This window comes from Strongylocentrotus purpuratus, unplaced genomic scaffold (assembly GCF_000002235.5).
Source record: "Strongylocentrotus purpuratus isolate Spur 01 unplaced genomic scaffold, Spur_5.0 spur5_scaffold_6, whole genome shotgun sequence".
Classification (NCBI taxonomy): domain Eukaryota; kingdom Metazoa; phylum Echinodermata; class Echinoidea; order Camarodonta; family Strongylocentrotidae; genus Strongylocentrotus; species Strongylocentrotus purpuratus.
The window spans coordinates 26,903,967-26,923,450 of NW_022145612.1; the positions used below are offsets into that span (position 1 = coordinate 26,903,967).

The window sequence follows — 19,484 nt, forward strand, 5'->3', positions numbered from 1 at the left end:
CATATTTTGATACCTCATTTCTTTCTCTCTTTCTTTCATTTTCTCTTTAACATACTTTTTCAAAAAAGTGAGGGGGGCTTGAGCCCCGCCGTTTTGCAGGCCCTGATTGTAAATTTTGTAATTTTTAAATGCATGAAAAAGAATATTTTACAAAAGAAATTGAGAAAAAACCCAGAAAATCATGTTTTTTTAGCAACATTTTGTAAATCACTGGTAACGAATTAGAAATAAACCACAATTGAATTTTATGGGGGGGGGGGGCAACTGCCCCCCCCCCCATCAGTACGCTAGTGTTCAGTGGCCCATGTCTTCTCACCCCTATAATAAAAAACACACACACTTTCCTCTCACAATATTTCCACAATATAGGCGTATCGCTATTATAAAATCCTCCATTGATAAATATAGGGGCATGTGGAATGTTTAGGAAATTTAATTCCTTTTTACTCTCCTTTTCTTTGAATGGAATATAACTTTTTGTGATTCGATTCATCTATTATTGTTATTTATTTTCTTTTTGGTTAAAAAAGACAAACCATTTTTACTCCTTTACTGCTGATTTTTTTCTTCGGGGGGGGGGGGGGGGGGAATTTTTTTTTTTTTGGGGGGGGGGGGCTCTACTAGCAACTAGTAATGTATACAATTTGAATTTCGACAATGTGTTTCAGGACATACAGTGAAATTTGTTTTTCGCTTGTATCTTACAAACCATTCTTATTTCTCATTTATCAATTATAAAGACTATAATTACTCTATACAATGCAAACCTTCTCAAAACCACTATATGCAAGTCAAATTCAAAGGAGAAGTTATCATACACATCGGATTTGGATACACAAGGCAACTGGTCCACATAATGTTAAACAGCCAATGAAAAAAAATGTATAGATGTATACTCTCTTTGAAGGGCCATTGGTACAAGAGCATCCGTATAAATGTAATTGGTTTGCAAACATTGCAAACATTTGCAAAGTGCAAACACAAGCTTAAGCTCACACCGAAGCTAGATGCGCAGCCCGTTGGACATGGCCAACGGCAATAACGTGTTGTTGCTATTGGACGCCATGTCACTCTCCATGTCAGGGCCAGAGCGAGTATGGCATGCGTCCAATTGTAGAATAAATGGGAAAATAAAGTCATGAATACACATATAAAGGTCCACAGTCCATGCAATGCCATGTATTTTATTGACATTCATATTTGCCAAAAAACTCACCGATTCTGTCTATTATTCGGATCAAGTCTGGTAAATCCATCCCCTCTCCACTCACACCACCGGCACCGTCAGCCTCTTCCACCCAGGTCACCCGCCCCTCTGGTTCATGCTGGTACGCTTGTGGTAGTGCAGCTCTGCCTCTGTGGCCATCATCACCGTCACTGAGTTCATACTCTATTTCAAATTCTCCTAACTCCCCATCATCGTTGTCACTATCACTACTTGAAGCAGAAGACAAATCTGAACCAACGTCTTCAATCTCAATGTCAAGGTGCAGTTCAGGTGCCGACATTTATGATGATGTTGTACAAGATTGACCTTGTGAGTGAGAATGTTGCATTGCATGCTATATATTCACATCATCATGACGAGCGCTACTCTCCCGATACTGACATCATCATTTGGAGGGTCCATCAGGGTCGAAAGTGGGGGTAGCAAACTCATCATTTTTGTTTTAGAAGACCATTCTGTTTATTTCATTGTCGTAGTTGGGAATTTCGATATATGGGTCCACAACAATGTCATATTTCATTAGATACCAAATACAACCCAGTTAAAAATAAATATAGTTCTACTTTATACAATAGATTTGATATTCATTTCATTTTGGACAAAATCTGTTTCATAATTTGATGTCAATACGTACCATATGCATACCCATTTTAACTTTTATGTTAAATATTTCCAAAAAGGTTCCTCAAATTACAATCCTCAATCTCCCCTAATATCTTGGTGTGAAAAAGAGGATGTACTATAGAAAATACTGACCAAAACTGAATCAGTAAATCAAATAATTGCAAGAAAAATAATTAAGCAAATTTCCACTAATGGCTTGGACATCACTTTAATGTATCACTTTCACTATCAGTACGTGAGCTGGATTGTGACATATTGGTGTCTTTCCTTCTTGCCAAATGTTTTCTCTTCTTCTTTTTATTCTCTAACTTCTCCTCATCATCATCATGGTCATCATCAGTATCATGTCCTAATAGTTGGCGTCGCACAAGTCCAGCATAGAGGCCATTGGATCTGATGAGTTCCTGGTGCGTGCCCTGCTCGACAACCTGCCCCTGGTCAATGACCACGATGCGATCTGCTTTCTCAATGGTGCTGAGACGATGGGCTACGATGACAACAGTATGTGTGCCAAAATTCCTTGAAAGCGCTTGTTGGACCTGTCAAGTAATATGATAAAATATATGTACCGTAATTAACGGTGTATTAACCACACTTTTTTGCCGCCGAAAAAGATTCAAAGTCGGGGGTGCAGCTTATACACATTTTTTTTTTTTTTTAAAGTTTCGATTTATGCCCCTCAACCTGGCGCTATGCCTGGCAATGTCTCCCAGCTCAGTAATTGGTGTGTTGACTCACCACTTGGAAACGAGAACAACACTCAAATTTGTCTGTCATCTTGGTTTGAATGTAATCTTTCTGATAGATCTCAATATGTAGTTTATAATAATAATTCCTACACACTGCGTACCACAAGGTTCTATCCTAGGTTCTCTACTGTTTTTTAATTTACATTAATGATCTTACACATTCAACTGCACCTCGCAGTTAAATGAAAGGCCTTCCCGCGTGGGTTTTTTAACACAGACCTGGCTTGCTGCCGACATTAAGGGCGAAAAAGAGGGGTGCGGTTAATACACGAGGGCGGTTTATATAACGTTAATTAAGGTAATAGTTACTTTGAAATCCATTAAAGTGTGTAGATGAATTTATGTCTATTATGTCTATTCATGCAATGAATTCTATTTCTAAATTTATTTACCAGTGCATTTCCTAATAATTTTCATATGTCACACCACCAGTGTTTCGGACGTTACACACTGTTAACGTCATAACTTTATTCAAGTTAATTGCTTTTCTTTAGGTATTATTGACCTAATTTACATTAATTGTTTGCAGAAAAATATTTCTTTAACATTTATTGAAAAACTTGTGCAGTTTTAATTAGTTTTGCACATATACCTAGTTTGTCTTCATGGACTACTCAATTTATGTAAGGTATACTGTTCATTTCAGGAACGTGTAGTTAAAAATGCTTATGTGATTTTACAAAGTGAAATATGAAGCTAATAGCAATCTTAGTCATCACAACTCCTAGAAAATTCACTTACAAACATACTCTCTTTTACAGGTTATGAACGAAAGTGTACAATATATGCTATAGTTTGTTTCGGATGTTACACGATGTGAACATTTCAATCAGATCATCAATTTCTACAAACTTTACAACATAGATGTTTAATCGGCTTGCTTTGTACTTCATGTAGTGTGTCATTCAATAATATCACTATCACATACATGTACATGTACAGTATGTACAGTGTAAGCAAAACATTACAAAAATACAAAAATACAAAAATATCCCCAGCCATTTAAGTAATAAGAAATATGGGAATCCTAATTCATTGTACATCCCGATATTTTTGCATAAATTTGAGGAAGATACTATATCTTTAGGATCATGAAATGATCACTAACATGTACATTTTGTTATGAGGGTCAAGCATTTGAAAAGTATTTGTACATAAGGCTAGTACATTTGAGGGTAATTCATCAAATTAAAGGAAACTAGATGGAATTTTGACTGCGTGCAGTCGAAAATGATGCCTCCGCCATAGAGCAATTTAAACAAGTTTGGAGTTTAAATCTCCAGTGGTTCTTGAGATATCATGATAACAATCTCAATGTATGGAATTTCATAAGTTGACCTCTGTGACCCTTGACCTTTGACCTACGTGCTCCAAAATTTAATCAGATTGTCTTCCTATGGGGATACACACTATCATTAAGTTTGAAGTTTAAATCTCCAGTGGTTCTTGAGATATTATGATATGGTGATACATACTATCATTAAGTTTGAAGTGAAAATTCTCCAGTGGTTCTTGAGATATCGCGATAACGATCTCAATGTATGGAATTTCATAAGTTGACCTCTGTGACCCTTGACCTTTGACCTACGTGCTCCAAAATCTAATCAGATTGTCTTCCTATGGTGATACACACTATCATTAAGTTTGAAGTTTAAATCTCCAGTGGTTCTTGAGATATTATGATAACAATCTCAATGTATGGAATTTCATAAGTTGACCTCTGTGACCCTTGACCTTTGACCTACGTGCTCCAAAATCTAATCAGATCGCCTTCCTATGGTGATACATACTATCCTTAAGTTTGAAGTTTTTACATCTCCAGTGGTTCTTGAGATATCATGATAACAATCTCAATGTATGGAATTTCATAAGTTGACCTCTATGACCCTTGACCTTCGACCTACGTGCTCCAAAATCTAATCAGATCGTCTTCCTATGGTGATACATACTATCCTTAAGTTTGAAGTTTAAATCTCAAATGGTTCTTGAGATATCATGATAACAATCTCAATGTATGGAATTTCATAAGTTGACCTCTATGACCCTTGACCTTTGACCTACGTGCTCCAAAATGTAATCAGATTGTTTTCCTATAGTGATACACACTATCACTAAGTTTGAAGTTTAAATCTCCAGTGGTTCTTGAGATATCACGATAACAATCTCTATGTATGGAATTTCATAAGTTGACCTCTGTGACCCTTGACCTTTGACATACGTGCTCCAAAATCTAATCAGATCGTCTTCCTATGGTGATACATACTATCCTTAAGTTTGAAGTTTAAATCTCAAATGGTTCTTGAGATATCGCGCTAACAAACTCAATACAAGGAATTTCATAAGTTGACCTCTGTGACCTGTGACCTTTGACCTACGTACTCCAAAATCTAATCAGATCGTCTTCCTATGGTGATCAATACTATTCCCGAGTCTTAAGTTCAAATCTTACATGGTTCTTGAGATATTGTGAGAACGGTCAAAGGGGACGGACGTACGGACGGACAACCCGAAAACATGATGCCTCCGGCACCACCTTCGGTGGCGGAGGCATAAAAATTATGAATTAATTAATTTTGAAGAGGCTACACCTTATTTTCATGTTCATGCTTTAATTACCCCCACAAATTGGTAATCCATTTTCTTGTCATTTGGAAATTTGGCAGATCTACAGCTATATGAACATTATGTTGTACAAGTTTCTATAATAGGAATCAGATACTAATTACTGATTATTGTTTTATAATGGAAGCCTTTGTGCTCATCAATTGTACATGTATGCAACCAATGAGTGTGTCATGTAGTGTGCAAGCCAATTTCATAAAATTGCTTGATAAATTGTTATCATTATTAAGCGTAAATGCCAATTCCAGTTTTGGATAATGGCAGTAGAAATCCTTTCTACATAGATTAGTTACATGTACTGAGTGCCCTTTTAAAATGTATTTTCAGATGAAAATACATATTTCCCATAAATTTTTAGAAAAACATTTTTAATTTGCTTGATTTTATCAACTTCATATACCTGTATCATATCCATGTCATGACCATGTACACTGGGTATTGCTTAAGTGGGTGATTTTGACTTATGTAACCTACCGGATAGTGTAAATTGACCATACAATCTTTGGTTATATGCAGGGCTCAAATTAATTTTTTGTCCACGGGGGCTCTTCCCCCCCAAAAAGAGCCCCGTGAGCCTTCTCACAGGGGCTCTTTTAGTGCTGACGGGGGCTCTTTTAGTACTGACGGGGGCTCTTGTTTATACAAATATCCATACAAGCTACATAGCTGTTACTGACTTTCATCCCCTGATGACTTCTCTTGATTTTTTTCCGTTCTGCACATTATTTCCTCCTCATTATTCGGAGCAACCTTTACATTCTTTCTTTACTGAGCCGCGTAGCGGCGAGGCGATTTTGTGTGTGTGCTATTTTGGACAGGCGCGGATCCACGGGCCGATTCTACCACCCCCCCCCCCCTAGCCTCACCAACCAGTAAAAAATAGGATAGTAACGTACATTTTACCTTAAGAAATAAAATAGAAAACGCCCCCCCCCTGACCTGCCAGTGACACAAATGCGGCATCAAAATATTTGTGCTTCTCTGACCGTAATTAAATGCCTAAAACCTCTGAACCCCCCCCCCCCCCCCCCCCACCAATTTACGTTTGCTACCCTCTACCTGATCGTAAATACTTTAGACCCCCATTTTGATAAACATTCCGCGGGGCCTGTGTATATAATATATACGCATACAACACTGATCTTTAGGATGTCTTTAACTTGACATATCTTCTTCTCCCCTTTCAAACGAGAAAGAAAACAAGGTCATTAAAAGGGATTAAGCGACAAATAATGATTGTGATTCAAATTGATGCGAATATTTGTTTAAATATGAACTGCTATTCACCCGAATCTTCTTTGTAAAAATAACTTTTACAAATCTCTGCCATGCTTACTGAGTTGAGACGTTCCATTCAATGTAAAATACTCATTAAAGAATACATTTCTCCTAATCTGAAAGTGATCTTACAACACAGTGGCAGATTTGCATGGCTGTGATTTGTAAAAGTCGTTTTTTCAAAGAAGATTCTGGTGAAAAGCATTGCTTATTCAAAAAAATCCTTGCAAAAATTTGAATCACAATGATTATTTGTCGTATGATCCTTTTATTAAATAACCTTGTTTTCCTTTTTGTTTGCGGGGGGAGAAGAAGCTATGTCACGTTAAGAAATCATAGAGATCAGTTGTATTATGCGTATATACATATGATACCAGAACAAAATATTGATTATCAGAATGTCATTTTGGAATACCTCTATACAAGTACTTTAGCTCGTATCAGTATTAGTATGAGCCAATATAAAGCTATTATTCTTTATTCAGATCAGTATAATGATTTTCCTCAAAAATAGTTTTGCTATTTTTTTAGGGTTGAGACGCTAAGAAATGGTTTCAAATGTACATTACACAACCCTGAACCATTGCAAAATGATGGTGGTTCCCTCTCTCTCTCTCTCTCTCTCTCTTTATTTTAATCATGCATTATCAACTACATATATAAAGCAGCAACCAAAAACTTAGGGTTATCTGAGATAGGTCAAAGTAAGAGTTAAAAAGAAAGTCATGCTAAAACGGCGCTTCACTCCCCCCCCCCCCCCTTGAAAAAAATAAAATAGATTAGTAGTCCTCCTCTCCAGCATTCCCCCGCTTTAATATTCACCGGCCGGCTTAGTCGGCCCAAAAATGTTCCCAAAAAACAAATATATGCGCATTTATCCAGCCCCCTCACATGTGACGTCCTTTTAAGCACTGGCAGTGCCTTAAAAGGAGGTCACACGTTGCAGTCCACGTTCTCATCGTGCAAATCTAAAAGTCCCTAATATTGATTTACTGGTCGTGGTTCATTATTTGCTGGTCATTTAAAATTACCAGATTTTAGCGGGTTTACGCTTTCACAACGAAAAACTTCTCCATGACCATGTTTCTGCCCTTGCGTGATCGCCTCCAGCTCCAGCAGACATGGCGCGGCAGCGTGCACACGTACCGTTACTAACGGCGCAGTAGGCCTATAACCACTGCTGACGGCGGCACTGCACTGCAAGCTGAATCGGTAATAATTAATAGGCCTACTCATAGAACGGGAAATCTTGCACGCTAATCTAATTTCTGTTTCATTGGTTTAAGGTTTGAAAATTGAAACTAAATATTGTGTTAAAGTTATAACAGAAAAGATAATCTTTATTCTATAATTCCACGGGGGCGATTTTTAATTTTGCAATCGCCCCCGTGAGCAACCTGACGGGGGCGATTATATAGCTCACGAGGGCGAATCGCCAACCGCCCCCGTGTATTTTGAGCGCTGGTTATATGACATCATTCGAAACAACTTCTATAAAAATGTAAACCTCATGATTTGCAAACACACACCAATGTAAATAGCAAACGGAGAGGTTGAACAATTGAAATTTGCCGTTCTCACATCTATCATTGCCCCTCAAGTATGAAAATGTCTGTTAACAGTTTAATGTAACGTACGAAACGTGCTAACAGCATACCAGAAAATGCTGTTAAAGTGGCTGAATATTTGTTATGAGTCACTTTTGTTGAGATTTTTTCTGATAAATTACAATTAAGGATATACTGAAGCAGCCAGCCATGCCTTGCATCACAAAGTGTGGCTTCAATACTTTATGTTTTATAAGTCAATTTTGCAGAAAATTTAGATATTTTACGGATTATTTGATTTTTGGCATCATATTTCTACACATTTTTATATTTAAATCTAAATAAAATCATCAAAATAGTGTTTTTAACAGGAGTGTCTATTGTGAAATGGTAACTTACAGATATGATTTAACTGATTTCTAATTCTTTATCTTTGTAAAGTTTCAGGCTCTCAAAAGGCCATTTAGCTATTTGGTCATAGTTAAAAAAAAACCAGTGCCATAGTTAACCTCAAGTGATCTTTGACCTATGATATCTGACCTACAATTCATACCATATCGTATGCCGGCTGGCAAAAGGGCTGGCAGAAGGGCGTTAGCGCGCAGGCGGCTCGAAAACTACTTTTCGAATTATGCACATTTAAAGATTTGTTTTATATTTAAACTGCTTTCCGTCCCGAAAAAAAAGACTACCGTAATAGAAATGTTATAGTAGAACACGGCCACAATTTTTTTCTCAGAAATAAGTCAGTTTTATAAAAATTTGAGGCAATTTAGTGCTAACGCCCTTCTGCTTAAAGCTTCATTTTTTATCTGAAATTCGAGCTAACGCCCTTCTGTCAGCCAGGCAACGATATACTCTGTGGTGCTCCATAACCCTGTGTCAGTTTTCTGGAATTCAGAGTTATTTTAAAACCTGTGACCTAAATGTTTCCATGCACCATTGTTAGAACCCATTTTTCACTCTCACTATACAAGCAAGACAAAAATGATTAAATAAAAAACTAGATGGATTCAAATCATATCTCTTACCAAGTGCTCGCTCTCTGCATCAAGAGCACTGGTAGCTTCATCTAGGAGCAACATCTGAGGGTTCCTCACCAAAGCTCTGGCTATAGCTACTCTCTGCTTCTGGCCACCTACAAAGCAAATCAAAGAGAAAACATTGAATTCTTTCTGTGAATGCATTCCCTTGAAACATTGAAGAGGGCATCTAAAAGTTGATAACTTGTTGGTGGCTTCTATGTATGTTTTAAACCAAGGCTCAAGTGATGGACCCTCTCCCATAGGAAAGTGAAAAGTATGCCGCAGACCTGCCGCAGACCTGCCGCAGATCTGCCGCAGACCTGCCGCAGACTTTTAGTCTGCGGCAAAGAGTATGCCGAAGTATGCGGCAGAAAGAAATTTTGCTGCAGACTTGCCGCATACCAGTATGCCACAGGAACAGTCTGCAGCAGATCTGCGGCAGGATGAAATTTTGCTGCAGACTTGCCGCATACTAGTATGCCACAGGAACAGTCTGCGGCAGATCTGCGGCAGGATGAAATTTTGCTGCAGACTTGCCGCATACTAGTATGCCACAGGAACAGTCTGCGGCAGATCTGCGGCAGGATGAAACTTTGCTCCAGACTTGCCGCATACTAGTATGCCACAGGAACAGTCTGCGGCAGATCTGCGGCAGGATGAAATTTTGCTGCAGACTTGCCGCATACCAGTACGCCACAGGGACAGTCTGCGGCAGATCTGCGGCAGGATGAAACTTTGCTCCAGACTTGCCGCATACTAGTATGCCACAGGCATAGGCGCCGGAAGTGGGGGGGCAGGGGGGGCAGTTGCCCCCCCAGTCAAAAAAGTGGGGGGGCAAAACGCATTTTTGCCCCCCCAAAACGCCCCCCCCCCCTCCAAAAAAAAACAAAAAAAAACAGTAAAGGCTTGTATTTTTAATCCAAAAGAACGTAACAATAATAAAAACCTGAATTAAATCACATATACAATTCCATTCGAAGAAACGGAAAGTTCACAGGAATTAAATTTCATAAACATTGCGCATGCCACCTATACGGTATTTATCAATGGAGGTCTCTATAATAGCGATACGCGCATATCGTGGACATATTGTGCGAGAATGGGAAAGCGTGCCCGTTTTTTTGTTATAGGGGTGAGAAGACATGAGCCCCTGAACGCTGGCGTACTGATGGGGGGGGGGGGATGATGTATTTCTTATTCGAAACAATTGATTTACAAATGTTGATGTTGTGACATGATTTTCCGGCATTTTTTCTCCATTTCTTTTGTAAGTCATACCTTTTTATGCGTTTGTTGGAAAATAAGAAATTCCCAAATTACAGTCAGGCGAAATACGCTAATTTAGAAGCCTTTATGTCATGGTCTGCAAAGTGGCTGGGCTCGAGCCCCCCCCCCCTCCTTTTTGAAAAAGTATGTTAAAGAAAAAAAGAAAGAAAGACGGAGAAAAAAATAAGTGACCTGCCAATGTCACAAATAAGGTATAAAAAATGCTCATCTGACCGTAATTAAATGCTTAAAACCCCAGAGCTTACGGGGGCTCCGCCCCCGGACGCCACCAAGGGACCTAAGGCGGGCCCCTGGATGCTCATCTGACCGTAATTAAATACCTAAAACCCCCTGGACCCCACCAAGGGCCCTAAGGCGGCCCCCTGGATGCTCATCTGACCTTAATTAAATACCTAAAACCTCTGAGCTTCCGGGGGCTCTGCCCCCTGGACCTCACCAAGGGCCCTAAGGCGTGCCCCTGGATGCTCATCTGACCGTAATTAAATACCTAAAACCCCTGAGCTTCCGGGGGCTCTGCCCCCTGGACCCCACCAAGGGCCCTAAGGCGGCCCCCTGGATGCTCATCTGACCTTAATTAAATACCTAAAACCTCTGAGCTTCCGGGGGCTCTGCCCCCTGGACCCCACCATGGGCCCTAAGGCGGGCCCCTGGATGCTCATCTGACCGTAATTAAATACCTAAAACCCCTGAGCTTCCGGGGGCTCTGCCCCCTGGACCCCACCAAGGGCCCTAAGGCGGTCCCCTGGATGTTCATCTGACCTTAATTAAATACCTAAAACCTCTGAGCTTCCGGGGGCTCTGCCCCCTGGACCCCACCAAGGGCCCTAAGGCGGGCCCCTGGATGCTTATCTGACTGTAATTAAATACCTAAAACCCCTGAGATTCCGGGGGCTCTGCCCCCTGAACCACACCAAGGGCCCTAAGACGGCCCCTGGATGCTCATCTGACCGTAGTTAAATATCAAAACCTCTGAATTTCTGGGGGCTCTCCCCCCCCCCCTTGGAACACGTCAATTGCCTTACAGAGGGCCCCTGGATGCTCATCTAACCGTAAATAAATACCTAAAACCCCTGAGCTTCCGGGGGCTCAGCCCCTTGACCCCCTGCCGAGGCTCATTCCCTGGACCCCACGCCAATTTACGCTCTACCTGATCGATAATACTCCACTTTGAAAAACGTTCCGCGGGACCTGCATGTAACGTGTAAGACTGGTGGTGATGCAGATTTTTCGTGTGCCCCCCCCCCCCTTCCGAACTTTTTTTCTCATTACGTCACTGCCCCTGGAATGTGAGCCCCCTGGAATGTTTGCCCCCCAGTCCCAAACTGCTTCCGGCGCGCCTGGCCACAGGAACAGTCTGCGGCAGATCTGCGGCAGGGCGAAACTTTGCTCCAGACTTGCCGCATACCAGTACGCCACAGGGACAGTCTGCGGCAGGTCTGCCACAGGAAATCCCATTAAAGTCTAATAGGGCCAATTGAAACCAATCATCTCATGCATATTCATTATTACTTTACACGTGTGACAGAAAAATACATTTATCATGATTTGTTAAGCAAATTAAGACAATGCACATCATTTTTGTGATTTCTATTTTCCTTTTGCCATTATTAACCAATAGATAATTTTGTCTGATCATGTTACAATTACATTCACGTTTAAGCAATAGATATATCGATTACTAACCAAGAAACTATGATTACTAACCAAGAAACAATGTACATATTTAGTATATATATGTGTACGAGCCTGTGTCACTTTAAATGTTACTCTTAAATACACTTCAAATGATCAATGTGATGAAGTTAATACAATTGAGAATAGAATATACCTAATCGGTAATATATATATATATATTGGTATTACCTAATTGGTAATATCGATAATGAAGTATCAATCAGTTTATCACTGGTTCTTCTACATGCATACTTTATTGCCACGTACTGGATATGAAAGAGTATGCGGCAGGTCTGCAGCAGGTCTATATGAGATATGAATATTCATGACGAAGAGTCTGCGGCAGGTCTGCAGCAAGTCTGCGGCATGCAGACCTGCTGCAGACTCTTCATCATACTGAAAGAGTATGCGGCAAGTCTGCAGCAAGTCTGTGGCAGACCTGCCGCAGACTCTTCATCATACTGAAAGAGTATGCGGCAAGTCTGCGGCAGACCTGCCGCAGACTCTTCATCATACTGAAAGAGTATGCGGCAAGTCTGCAGCAAGTCTGCGGCAGACCTGCCGCAGACTCTTCATCATACTGAAAGAGTATGCGGCAAGTCTGCGGCAAAACTAATTTGCATGTGAAAAAGATGACTGTCTGCGGCAGGTCTGCTGCAGATCTGCGGCAAGTCTGCCGCAGGAGTATGCGGCAGGCTCATTTCTTTCCTATGGGCTGTTATGGATGGCATCGCATTGAAAAAATAGTAATTGGCAAAAAGGACAGACGACCATTCATGGTTGAATTATTTTCCCTGATGATATTTATGATGATGATGGCGGTGATGATAATGATGATAAAAAATAAGTACAGTGAACTTTGACTGCGTGTAGTCGAAATTGATTGATGCCTCCACTAGAGAGACATTTTACAAACCAAAACAGTAGCAATTTTCAAAATTAAAGTTTGATTGTAATCCATTAACAGGTTCTCAGAATATCGTGATTACAAGCTATTTTTCATATACATGTATGACCCTTTGATCTTTGACCTCATGACTCTAAAATCTAATCAGTTAATTGGCTCTGCCAGATATATACATGTCCTAGCTGAGTTTGATAGTAATTCATCCGTTGCGGTTCTAATGATAATGTGATCACAAGCTGTTTTTGCATACATAATGAGCCCTGTGACCTTTGACATTGTGATCCCAAAATCTAATCAGTTCATTGGCTCTGCTGGATACATACATGTGTCTGGTTTGCTGGTAGTCCGTCAACCAATTCTAATGATATTTTTTACAAGCTATTTTTGCATAATGTGACCTTTGAACTTTGACCTTGTGACCCCAAAATATAATCAGTTCATTGGTTTTGCAAAATACATACATGTCCTAGCTGAGTTTGATAGTAGTCCATCCGTTGCGGTTCTAATGATAATGTGATCACAAGCTATTTTTGCATAATGAGCCCTGTGACCTTTGATCTTATGACCCCCAAATCTAATCAATTCGTTGGCTATGCAAGATACATACATGACCTAAGTTTGGCGGTAATCCATCAATCGTTTCTTGAGATATCACGATCACAAACTAATTTTTCAAACATAATGAGCCCCATGACCATTGACCTTGTGATCCCAAAATCTAATTAATACAACCTTTTACGGTTGCAAGAGAGTGCATGTGCAGACGAGGGCACCATTTTAAAATTAAAATAGTGCCCATGTAAATTTAATGTGAGCCCGTAACGCAGGCAGTGACGCAACAATATATGAGCATCTGAAGACATTGATGACGTAATGTTTACGTGCAAGTTAAAATGGAGGCCTTAACCGTGTAAGGGTGTATTTATTGGCTTTGCAAGATACATACATGACCCTAGTTTGGCAGGAATCCACCAATCAGTTCTTGATATAAGGCTAGCACAAGCTATTTTTGCATACATAATAAGCCCTGTGACCTTTGAACTTTGACCTCATGACCCAAAAATCTAATCAATCTATTAGCTTTGCAAGATATATACATATCCTAAGTTTGGCGGAAATCCATCAATCGGTTCTTGAGAACGGGGCGTACGGACATACAGACAGACAGACGGACGGATGGACTACCAGACAACATAGTGCCTCCGGCAATTTTGTAGCGGAGGCAAAAAAAAAAGTGAAATTCTAACAATTCACTCATGGTCATTACCTGATAACTGAAGTCCCTTCTCTCCCGTCTCAGTCTGATAACCCTTCTTGAGATGAACGATGAAGTTATGTGCATTGGCTTGCTTGGCAGCACTCTCGATACGTTCCTTAGAGCAGTCCTGCAAGCTGTAGGAGATGTTATCATGGATGGATCTGGCATAGAGTACTGGCTCCTGACCAACAAGGGCAATCTGAAGAAGAAAAACAAAGACAGGGTGTTTTAAATTAATCTGAAAGTAAACGGGAATGCATTAAAAAATTGCTTTACCTTGTCAAACCCTACAGGATACATTAGCTTTGATGTATCTGGTGGTCTAAAGAAAATAATAAAGAGCTTAATTTTCTTGTAGTAAACGGTAGTGCAGATACTCCTGCTATGCCACTTGTAACAATAAGTCTGAACATTTTCATGATTGATGAATACAAGGAAAATATTCCACAGCAGTTTTCAAGCGCAGATGAAATGCACTACAGCATAGCAGTGTAGTGCATATAAATATTATCATCATCACCATTATCGACATCATCCTTATATCATATCCACCATCAGTGTCTTTAAAATCCTGATACATACATGTGTGATTATCTCAAAGAAATTTTCTCTATTAGTGTTTCTCCTACTCTGACGAGTCTTCATCCCCCATGCGGACTGAGTATGAGATAAAAATGGCTGGAATTTCAACCAATATTCACACAAAGTACAGTCCTCTGCTCATTTCAAGTACACTTTATACAGCAATGAAGTCTTTTACACAGTTTGTATTCTGTCATGCCTACCTTCTGATGTAGGAAAGCATGATCATAGTCCTTCACGTTTCTACCGTCTATCAGCACTTCTCCTGATGTGGGCTCATAGAAGTGTTCTATAAGACCGATACACGAGCTCTTACCTCCACCGCTGGGCCCAACTAGGGCTAGCACTTCACCTGGGGATGCTGTGAAGCTTACATCCTGGACGCAAAGAAGGAAAGAGAAGGTTTCATAACATATGCTCAGGCAATATCATACTCTAAGTCACTAACCATATAATTCATACCCCCTTCACATACACAGATTTTACTTACGAGTCCTTACAGATTGCCAACTTGTAGTCAATCGCAAGCATCCATTAATAACTCGCCGGTATCCGTAAATAACTCGTTACAACTCGGAACAACTGGTAGACACTCTTTAAGGATCCGTGGACGGAGGCAAATATTTTGACATGTCAAAAATCTTCTTACGATTGTCCACGGATTAATTTTTCTGTAAATAGCTCGTAACAATTTGTAAGTACCGCAAACCGCTCGCAACAACACATAACCATCCGTAAACTGCTCGCAAGAATCCGTAAATGACTCGTAAATATGTTTACAGATTATTACTTAGTGCTCATGTGTTGATTATGATTTCATTTGGATTATGTTACGATGGCTTTACGGATTGTTACAAGTTATCGCAAGCACTTTACGTGTAGTAACGAGTACTTTACAAATAGAAATGTATGCTTACATAAGGTTTACGTTTTTGGGGAATGGTATAAAAGCTGCAAATTTGAACACTTCATTTTCAGTTGTTGTTTTCGCTTAAAAATCGTAAGGACTCGTAAGTACTTGTAACTAACTCGTAACTATTCATAACAATACGTACACAGGTCGTTACTAACACGTAAGTTTCTCGTAGTTATCTATGACAACTCGTGAAATTCTGCCATAAATGTATCGTAATAACTTGTTACTTGTAACACCTCTTAAATTGGTCGTAAAAGTGGCCAAATCATAAGGATCCTTGAAAGATTTGTAAGTACTTGTAAGAAAAATCTGTGTTTGTGAAGGGGGTATAACTTAAAGACCATGTCGGAAATGAAAAGTTAAATAGATGAATTATATATCAATGGAAGGCTTATAGGCCATAGATTACAAAATTATAAATTATGTGGCCCATATCAACAATTCTCCTGTTTGCAATAGCAGGTTATAGTCACAGATCAAACAAGAGAATCGTCTCACACAAGATAGATTTCCTTGGTGTCTTCAGGGAACTTTGTTACCATATAATGATCAATTATGATACACTTTTCAAGATTATCTGGTCTAGAGCAAATCACCTCTGTATTTCTTACTTTGAGTACTGGAATAGATGGTCTGGTCGGATAGGCAAAGGTGACATTTTTGAACTCCAATTGACCCTCAAACTGCCTGGGTGCAAGCCTGCCTTCATTCATAATGGTGGGTTTTCTGTCAATCAGTTGAAACACTTTCGTAGAAGCACCTGCAGCCCTCATTAGCGCAGTATACACATCAGAAATATCCTGATAAAATGAAGTACAAAGGTTAAAAAGTAACTAATTGAGATATTAGAAAGATTTAGGCTATGAAAAAGTCCTTCTAGCCCAACAAAATTTCATATGTCTTGTAAAAAAAACTCATCACCTACCTCAAACAAAATTCTACCAAAAAAAAACCACATTCCTCAATTACTCATATTACATTATGGATGATAATGACGAAAGTGTTAGGTGTAAATTCTCAATCAGGAAATAGGAACAATCCTATTTATGAGGGTTGCTTTTGCAAGAAACTGGAATTATCTATTACATTCAATGATGTGATGAACATCAACACTGAACAGGACAAAAATATCTGGTGTTCGTTAACAATACCCTGGAAATCGTATTTATTACAAATCTTACCTCAAGGCATGCTCCAAGCTCAAATTGATAGAGAATAAAAGAAATCAGCATTCCTCCACTAAGCATGTCCTTCACAACTAGATGGCCTCCGTAGAAGAGCGTTACTACAAACACCATCAATTCACACATCTAGGGGGAAAAGGTAGGCAGACAGGTATACAGAGTGAGACTCATAATCTACACAACACTTATATTGAAATTGGGAGAAAATTATTACAGTCATTACATCAATGGAGGTACTTTGTTTTGTAATATGATAAACAGAGTTTATTATATTATCTTTGTTATAAAAGAGGCAAATTCATACTTGATATTAATAATCAGTACAACGTTTAATGTATCAAATCTAAACGCGAGGTGTAAGGGGTTATCAGGCAAGAGATGGAGAGAAGAGCGGAAGGGTAAAGCTACAGTCCCATATACGTCCCGGACCGTCCCGGACCATGCCGGACCCCATCCGGGGTGATCCGGGATTCGGTCCGTGTTGACACCGTGTTGGCACCGGGGTGGTCCTGGATGGTCCTGGATGGTCCTGGATGGTCCTGGGCGGTCCGGGAGTCGACCCGGATGTTTTTGACGGTCAAAAACTGCCGGGGTGGTCCGGGACGGTCCGGGACAATAGTTTGATCCGGGGTGATCCGTGTAGCCACCGTGCTGGGTCCGGGGTCATCCGTAGTGGCGCCGGGGCGGTCCGTGTTGATCCGTGGCAGTCCGGGAGTGAGTTATTGACCGGCCAGGACCATCCAGGACCATCCAGGACCACCCCGGTGCCAACACGGTGTCAACACGGACCAAATCCCGGATCACCCCGGATGGGGTCCGGGATGGTCCGGGACGGTCCGGGACGTATATGGGACTGTAGCTTAAAAGCATCACACTTTTTTGAACAAAACATCCCGGACCATCCCGGATCACCCCAGACCATGGTCCGGGATGGTCCGGAGTGGTCCGTGCTCGTCCGTGCTGGTCCGGCTTTATATGGGACTGGGGCTTTATATCTACCCAGTCTTACCCAGTCTTGAGGATTTGTTAAGAGTTATATCATTTTCAGAAAATAACCTGCTTCATTGTCCTATTGATATGCATTGACCCTCCTGAACAATCATTGGCTGATGTTCTCATCACAAATTTCATTTTACAGATTCTTCACCAACATAGGGTCCCAATGATCTAGCTTACCGAGCTGATGACTGTGAAGAAGCCATAAGCTACAGCTTCCTTCTTACGTAGTAGGTAGGTGATGCGGAGCTTATTCCAGTAGCTCTTCCTCTCCCCTTCTTCATTGGCAAAGCTACGTACCGTCTTCAGGCTAGAGATGGTTTCTTCAGCCACAATGTTAGCGTTGGCCAGAGAAGTCTGAACTTTCTTGGATAGTTTCTGTTTTTTAAAGAATGATGCAAACAAAAGATATGCATATATATTCACATCACAATAATGTGCAATAAAAAGTTTGTACAGGAATATGGTCAGTAGAAGAACAGAAACATTGGTGGTCTCATTGTGAATGAATGTTACCTAGTTGTCACTCTTGTTCAATCTTGATTATAAAAGTAAGCTCTCACCTCATAATAGCTTCCAAAGACATCAGTGATGACAGCAATAAGAGGGAAAGAGATCAGTGTGATGAAAGTCAGTCTCCAGGAAATAATCATCATAAAGATGATATAACCAATCACTTGGAAGATACTACGAAGACAGATGTTGAGGTTATTACTCAGTGCCTCACTCATAGTGACTGTGTCAGACGTGAGGCGAGATGTTATAGCACCTAGCAAAGTCAAATGAAAATGTGACATGAAATTGATTCATTGATTCATTCATTTAAACCTTTAGTAATGAAACTTATGGAACGTGCTGTACATGAACAGTTGCAATCCTTCTTTGTAGAACATAATATGCTAATACCACAGCAGTCTGGGTTCCGTAAGGGACACAGTACAGATACAGTGCTAACTTACTTCACTGATTATATCCTCAGGAGAATGGATGGAGGATGTCTTACCGGTGTGATCTTTATAGATTTCCGCAAAGCGTTTGACTCCGTAAATCATTAAATATTGCTTGGAAAATTAAAATACTATGGTGTAAACTAGATGGAATTCGACTGCGCGCAGTCGAAAATGATGCCTCCGTCATAGAGCAATTTTACAAACCGAAACGGAAGAAATTTTTCAAATTCAAGTTCAATTGTAATCCATTAACATGTTCTCAGAATATCGTGATTACAAGCAATTTCTCATAAACATATATGACCCTTTGATCTTTGACCTCATGACCCTAAAATCTACTCAGTTCATTGGCTCTGCAAGATTTCCTGAGTTAAATAGTAATCCATCTGTCAGTTCTAATGAGAATGCGTCCACAAGCTATTTTTGCATACATAATGAGCCCATGACCTTTGATCTTATGAACCATTCATTGGCTCTGCAAGACACATAAATGATCTAAGTTTGGCAGGAATCCATCAATCTGTTCTAATGATAATACGATCACAAGCTATTTTTGCATACATAATGAGCCGCATGACCTTGACCTTTACCTCATGACCCCAAAATCTAATCAGTTCATCAGCTCTGCAAGTAACATACATGACCAAAGTTTGGCAG

The 19,484-nt window shown here is 40.1% G+C and overlaps 1 protein-coding gene across 1 annotated transcript in view; it reads right to left on the minus strand.

Moving 5' to 3' along the window:
- Nucleotides 1–606: 606 nt before the first annotated feature.
- The window catches only part of LOC100892777 (ATP-binding cassette sub-family B member 9), a 29,892-nt gene continuing 11,014 nt past the window's right edge, over nt 607–19,484 (minus strand). The window contains exons 5-12 of the mRNA XM_030972104.1: nt 18,441–18,646; nt 18,058–18,255; nt 16,879–17,007; nt 16,309–16,497; nt 14,985–15,158; nt 14,209–14,398; nt 9,080–9,186; nt 607–2,391 (exon numbers count right to left, since the gene is read on the minus strand). Of these exons, the coding sequence (XP_030827964.1) occupies nt 2,056–2,391; nt 9,080–9,186; nt 14,209–14,398; nt 14,985–15,158; nt 16,309–16,497; nt 16,879–17,007; nt 18,058–18,255; nt 18,441–18,646 (1,529 nt within the window). The 3' untranslated portion in view covers nt 607–2,055. The remainder of the gene's footprint in view (nt 2,392–9,079; nt 9,187–14,208; nt 14,399–14,984; nt 15,159–16,308; nt 16,498–16,878; nt 17,008–18,057; nt 18,256–18,440; nt 18,647–19,484) is intronic.